General features: G+C 42.0%; 1 protein-coding gene across 1 annotated transcript; it reads right to left on the minus strand.

Annotated features, from left to right (window-relative positions):
• Window positions 1–2,054: 2,054 nt before the first annotated feature.
• On the minus strand, window positions 2,055–6,900 carry LOC137290640 (transcription factor SOX-7-like). Its single transcript, XM_067821711.1, has 2 exons — window positions 6,344–6,900; window positions 2,055–3,349 (listed from the first exon to the last, which is right to left on the minus strand). The coding sequence occupies exons 1-2, from the start codon at window positions 6,642–6,644 to the stop codon at window positions 2,175–2,177; spliced, it is 1,476 nt and encodes a 491-aa protein (XP_067677812.1). The 5' UTR covers window positions 6,645–6,900; the 3' UTR covers window positions 2,055–2,174.
• Window positions 6,901–7,506: the final 606 nt, after the last annotated feature.

Below are 7,506 nucleotides of genomic sequence, written 5' to 3' on the forward strand. Positions count from 1 at the left end.
CTGCTAAAATATGATATGTTCCGGTAACGGACCCGGTATCCAGTAAATCCTTTAAATATTATCACCGGGTGAGTTTACTCCATGCATGCATGACGGAATAGGTGTGTGAGTATGGTTGACAGTATAGTCGACCACTGTCCTGGTAACATTTCCCAGCCCACGTGTCCCTTACCAGCAATAGAAACACGGTAGGTCGATGCGTGCCATGCTGACAGCCCACTGTAACAGACCGAATGTGTTTCTTCTCGCGATCACAAAAGCCAAATAATACAATGATAATGATGATATATATCATAAATTAGAAACATTGAAATTGGAACATTTTAAAACTTTGTGTGTTTTACAGCAAATTGAATTCGATGATACACTATGTTTGCAATATCCCCGCGAGGCTCGTTGCTATCATTCGGTACGTGGTTTTATATTGTGATTCAAAACGTCTTTAAGGATCATGTGACGAACAGGCACAATAACGATCTCTTTGACATGCTTCTATTTACTATTATGGCCACAAACGTATGATCTAATGAGTGACTGAGATTGGTTTTACGCCGCTTTTAGCAATATTCCAGCAATATTACTGTGGGGGAACACCAGAAATGGGCTTCAGACTTTGCTCCCATGAGGAGTGTCGAACCAGGGTCTTCGGCGTGACGAACGAACGCTTTGACCACTATGCTAACCCCCACTTAAGCGATTGTGAGCGCCTCACTCATCTGATTTCCTATTGATAACGGTGCATAATTATGTTCAAAACTATTTACGAATTTATGTTTTTGTTTCTAATTGTTTTTTTGTAAATATTGTTGTTGATTTTTCGTACTGATAACAGAACCTTCTGTACTATCTAAAAAGTAATATCAGATAGGTTTCTGATTTATTTTCTAATCCTACTGGTTGTCAGTGAAGCATCTTTTTTACCTCCCAGCACACAAACACCTACTGAATGTTGAGTCCATTACACGACATGGGCGAATGTATCATTGGCGTGAGTGGCTGAATTTAGTTTTACGCCGCTTTTCAGCAATACCAGGACAGGGGACACCAGACATGGGCTGGTTTCACGCATTGTCCCCCATGTGGAGAATCGAACCCGGGTCTTCAGCGTGACGAGCGAACGCTTTGACCACTCGGTTACCCCAATGCCCCTGATATCATTTGCATATGTTTAGATAAATATTCATACTTAAATAAAATCTCTTCGCATATATCCTAAAAAATGTCACACCCTTTCATTCTGTTTACATGCAAAGAAACACACGAAGTCGTTTTAGTTAGAAAATAAACAATATTTTATTAAACTTTACAAAACTTGGTTATGGAGTAAAGTGTTCATGCATCCGATTAATACATCAATGAGACAATTGTATGGAGTCTATGAGACACTGTTAACTCAAGCATCGATTGACAGGAGAATAGTATGGGACTATTGATTTCATGAAGTGATTTGAGATTGCCTACCGCTTAAACAGATCGAAGCTGTGGAGCCAGTGATCAGAAGTAACTCCTGTTACATCGAAATTCGACACAACCACATATCGATGTACTGGAGCTTGTGTTCAGAAGGATCGAGATGCTTTTCAAAATGACAGACTTAAGATCAAACTTCATCTGAGACCAAAGGAAATAGAAAATAGAGTAAAAGGATTTCTGGCGTAAAGCGCATTTTGAGACCAGCAAGGTTAAGTAATGCAGAAAATGGCGTCACTATAGAGATCATCACTGATGATGCATGTGTAATCCGACCATATGAATCTGTTATTCCACAATATCAGTTCAAGACACATGTGAGTGCGGGGGTTAACCCCTTGCAAGTCATTCTGGCTTGGCCAAGTCAAGCTGTAATGCCTTATGTAACGTGGTACATCGCAACTGACCTTATCAATACCGTCAACTCGGAGGCCCAGTGATTTAGAGCCTTAACCCCGCAAAGGCTGAGCCGTAGCAACGGCTCTTCGGATTTGGCACAAGGTTTATTAACTCTTTCAGCTGCAACAAGTCAGCATCAGTTTGTTCGTGTACATCCATGAGAATTAACCCTTTAAAACTGTTAAAACTTTAAAAATGTTTCATCAATGTCCAAGTTTCAGTTAAGTGTGGTATGGGTTAATTCCCATTGTACAAACGCTCTGTCCTCTCTCGCCATATTATCAAGTCCCAAGCGAGCTGAGTTATCAGAAAGATGGGGAGTTTGTCAATGCAGATATGAGACAAGACCCGTCGAAGTCGTACTGATAGGCGACGTCATAATCGGAGCTCATGTCTTCGTTCTGTTCTCCAGCAGGCGAGACTTCATTTGAACCGGGGTCGTATTCGGGCGAACTCGCTACTTGATCGTAAGAGACTGAACTGTATTTAAACGTCACGCCAGCATGGCAATAGCTGTTTGTGTTTGGATTGGTCTGGGAAGACGAGCCGAATAAATACTGGTCAAATTCACTTCTGTCGACGTCGCCAAGTCTCTCAACTTCAGAGAACTTCTCGAGAATGTCCCCCTCCGGGAGGTGTGCGCTTGTCTGGGGGTAAGGAGCCACTTGTTGTTGGCAGGAGGGGTAGGGACTGGGTGTGACCATGTTTGACTTCAAACTCGTTTGCTGCATTCGAGCAGACGACTTCTGGCGATAAAAGGAGCTAGACATGGTGGTGTGGGGCTGACTCACTAGCTTACGGAGGGTGACGAGGTTCTCTGAGGACGAGTTCAGGTTAGTGCTGGTGGGGACTGGGGTGTAGTCGTTCCGGAACCGACTTATGTACATATTCCCGTTTGTACTGAATTTCCGCAACAGTTCTGAATACGATGACCCTTGAGTCCCGCTCAGTCGACTGTCTTCGCCATGTGGCGGGAATTTGAACACACTCTCCCCCGCGTCATTTGGCGACCGATCAGGCGTCAAAAGTCCACTAGAACTCAAAACACTTTCATAATGGCTGCTGTTGGCAGACGATCGTCCGGTTTGATCGTCTGTCAAGTCTGGACTCGATGAGTTTCGTGGTTTAGAAGTGTCTGGGCTCGAAGGTGGTGATGATTCTGGTGTGTTGAGAAGATTTGACAAGATGGGGGCTGAGAGGCTAGCCCCAGTATGAGGTGTGGTCATTTGTTTTCTCATGTTCGACCCACCCCCGGGCGTGGACCCCCGACCGAACGTCGTGACGGGAGGGAGACTGTCAGGTCTAGCATCACCGGATGACGTGAGAGATGACGCCCTCTTGCAGATTCTCTTGGGATGTTTTCGTCTGCGGGGTCTGTACTTGTAGTCTGGGTGGTCCTGCATGTGCTGGACCCTCAATCGCTCAGCCTCCTCAACAAATGGTCGCTTCTCTTCTACACGAAGGCCCTTCCATTTCTTACCTGAAACAATAACAAAATCATAGTAAATAGGTAGAAAGGGATTTCTCCGGTGGAGACATGGTTGCGGAGATGTTCTGACTCCTGTTCTGTTAATGGAAAATATTATTAGTTTTCATGGGTACAAACTATGAAGCCCACATCTGATATTGCGTAAAACTAAACTCACTCACATTATTAGTTTTCAAAGTCAACATTCCACCTAAGCTAGTTGCTAACGATTTCACATGTTCGAGTTTACAAAAGCAATTGTTCGAAGAGGTATTTCGATATGTTTATAACATACCAACATTTTAATACACAATCCGCTCCCTACCCCTACCACCCCCAACACACACACGCGCGCGCGCGTTCTTTGTCCTGAAAGTTTATTTAAAAACCATTGAAAAGTGAGTAAAGGTACGTTCCCTCTTTCTCAAGAGTGTGCACCCCAATCCCTTCTAAAAAGCTGTATCCGGCTCTGTTATCTGAGCATCCACAAATGTTTTTATCAAAAACATCATACTAATTATAATTCACAAATACTCCTAGTGTGTTAACGTGCTTTTAACCTATCTGCGTAATGATGTCTACGATGAGTTCTACTTAGAGATGTCACAACGGTATCCGGTTGTTTTAAATTTGCTTTCTCTCTCTACCATACAGAGATGGGATGTTTATCGCACCAGGTTCCTTGTTTATTAACTCCCTCGATTCGTGATTTTCTCAGTAATATACGCCTCTCGAGTCGTTGACCATAATACCCGACTGGGATATCACGCGGAACACTTTCATCAAGGTAGTTCGCATCTCGGAACATTTTGACGTGCGCAGTTCTTCTGCTCCATCGAACAAAGTCATGTAATCTATCTTACATGCCGCAGCAAGGCGATATGTGATTTCAGTGCTGTCCCTGCTTGAACTGGTCAACGGTCTAAACCCTTAATCGCCCCATCGCACTCAGCCCATTCCTGAAAGTAATATACTTGAGGCTCCATAATACTCGAGGTATTCTTTGTGGAATAACATCAGCTAACTTACACATACCTTTATTTCTGAGACCGGAAGATGCTAGTACATCACCCTTATGCTTATAAGTGGCTTATATACGTTTCATTGAAATACAATTCGGCTCCAACTGTTTGAAATCAAAATCCACTTCCGTCAACTTCAACAGAAGGTGATTCAGACAAAGTGTCTAACGTTTCTCACCCAGGACATTCTGATGACATAGTCTTAAAGGGGCGTCACTGAGGACTTTAAATATACACGACGCGGTGTTCAATCTGAGGAGGAAGAACATGGTGGGCTAACATGCCCATCTGTAGTGGGACTGAAAACACCCCAGGAAGAATATCGCTATGTTCTCCTGAAGCGATGAGCTTGCATGTGATCATCAAGTAAACCTTACGCGATTGTGACAAACCAAGTTTTTCTTTCCAGTTCCGTGTAATCGTTTCACGAAGTATCCTTTTTATTCTACATTCACTGGATATAGACTCACGCTCACAGACAAAGCATTTGTATGGTAGACTGCACTTTGTCACAGTTTGAAGCACTACGCTACATGTGATGAATAAAATACTTCCGACAAAGGTACATATTGAATCTACATTCATTTAGAAAATTTATAATTGCACAATATTCAATCGAGGACTCGTCGAATGATTAGAATTACATTAGTATATCCTACTTCTACGTTGTACTTTTGAAAGCGGTCAATTTACAAGGTCATACGTTGGGCAGCTGGGCAGTCTGCTTGGTAATGGGTACCTGTACAAGCGACATTTCTTTAAATATTACTGTGATACTGAACTTACTTTAAAATAATATTATAATTGCTGATATGAATAATATTTACTGGAAGGATTGTCAACGAATGTCAAGGTTCATCCAGTGTTAATTACAATGGTTAAGTTATTACACCAACCAATAACTAATTCTTGACTAAAAATGTTAAGAAAAAACCTTTCCAACATTGTTCTTTCGTGAGAACCATTTAGTCAATGTAACGCTGACCTTTACAAATGCGCTTTAATTTTCTGGACAGCTATCAAGTTAAGTGAAAACAAATATGAACTTTGAATGTTCCTTGCCATTTCTCATGGCATATTACTAATGTATCCAAGGCACCCCAGTCAGAAATAATGCCACATGAAAAACAGCGACCTGGACGCGATACCAACTAGCCACAATCGCCACATGTTGATGCAAGGCCGCTGCTCATATCGTTTCACACACACTAACAAGTGGTTTCCCTATAACGGCTGAAAGGTGACACCAGCGAAAAACACAGGCGCTCTCTGGGGGTCATTTGTTTGAAATCACGACCAACGCACTGCAAAACATTTCCTTCGTCCGTTAATTACCCTTCTTTATTATCTCTGTGTTTACAGTGAACATCTTCAGGGAACGGAGATGCGAGAATTCTACATTCCATTGACCAGATTTATTATTTGTAAGGGAAACAGAAATTTTCTCACGACAGTTTGTTGTGATACATTAATACCTGCATAATTGGATAAGTGACCATGGATGTAGTTGGGTCTGGTTGATAGGGGTACTGAATGATTTCTAACAGGATGGCAAATATCAAATATATCAAAACTTTAAACATGATGCATATACTAATATTCATGTTATTTGTATTTCGAAGTTGCCATATGATTAGTTTGATAGTTAAATGTATGCCCTTAAACAGAAAAATATATGTCAAGCGATTTGCAAATGGAGGTTTAAATATATACTTAAATTTCGCAAATCAAAGTTGACATACTATACTAGTGATGATAATAATCATGATGATCATAATTTTCCCAGCAATGATAAAAATGAATAACGTTTTCTTAATGATAGTATCAGTTGGACGAACTTGTTTTCCTATGTTCCGATGGTGTAGTGAGGTGTAAGTCCCTTGGTTTGTTTAAATGACTCCAAGTGGGAACATGTCACGGTTTTATATCACAAGCATTTACGAGCCCGTAGGATTTTAAAAAGAGCAAGCGATTGACTTCTTACCTAGAATCTTACTGAGATCTGCGTTGTGTATGTCGGGGTTTTCATCTGCCAGCTTCTTTCTTTCAACTTTTGCCCAAACCATAAATGCGTTCATGGGTCTTCGGATTCTTTGCTCAGATCTTCTGGAGGGCATTCTAACCATGGTGCTTTCTTGGGGCATTACCCCCGTAGTGTAACTATTAACCCAGTCAAACTGGAACTGTGGGTGGGGCATGCCTTGCCCGTGTGGGTTACCATACATCCCTGCCAACATCGCTGGTGTGGGTCCAGGATTCTGGGGTGGGTGACACGCTTGACGCATGGTAGACGGCGCGAGCAGACGACAATCCGTGTAGCAGAAGACACAAGCAGACGACTAGGCAGTGTCAGCAGACGACACTTTATCCAAATGTCTGATTCACACTTCTCACACGGTAATTAAGTTTTATCCCGTATTCAGTCACACAGTCGACTATTTCCTATGATAGGAAGTACACCGCCTCCTTCTAGTGTTCAACATGACATTAAACTGGACCGGCACGGTGTTGTTTTATAGAGGTGGAGCGGTCACTTGGAGTGCCGCGACAATTCACCAATCAGAGACCCAGACTACGCACCGCTCTATGCAAATCTGTGTCACATGGTCTAAGTGTCGCCCGTCCTCGCGTGCAACGAGAGCACTTGATCGCGAGCTTAACTATCATATTTCCACGAGCAAATCCGAGTCATACAACTCGTGTCTCAACAAGGGAGAGAGAGCTAATTCCGAAAGTTGACAAACTTTATAGTGGTTGATAAACACACTTTGCGGGTGATAGGAGACATCGACATCAAAATGCATCAGTTAAAAGAAGCAGGGTTTCATGAGATGTACTTGTTCCTAAATCGTCCACATGAAGTATATATATTAATTGTTACATGTAATATTCTCTCGAAATAATGCGCTCATCACAAACATGAAATATTCAGTGTTATGAAAGAGAGATATCAAACAGTTTTCGAAAACTCTTTTTACCTCTATACTACACGCAGTAGCACTGTTGTCACATTTGTTAGAGTTCAAAACGTCTTTGTAACTGCCCAAAAAAGAAAGAAGACATATATTTTTTCATACTGATGCTGAATTGACGGATGTCATTGTTTTGTTTTGGGTCTTAAGCCTGCAGTGTTTTCAGCCACAGTTT

The sequence above is a fragment of the Haliotis asinina genome, chromosome 7, assembly GCF_037392515.1.
Source record: "Haliotis asinina isolate JCU_RB_2024 chromosome 7, JCU_Hal_asi_v2, whole genome shotgun sequence".
Classification (NCBI taxonomy): domain Eukaryota; kingdom Metazoa; phylum Mollusca; class Gastropoda; order Lepetellida; family Haliotidae; genus Haliotis; species Haliotis asinina.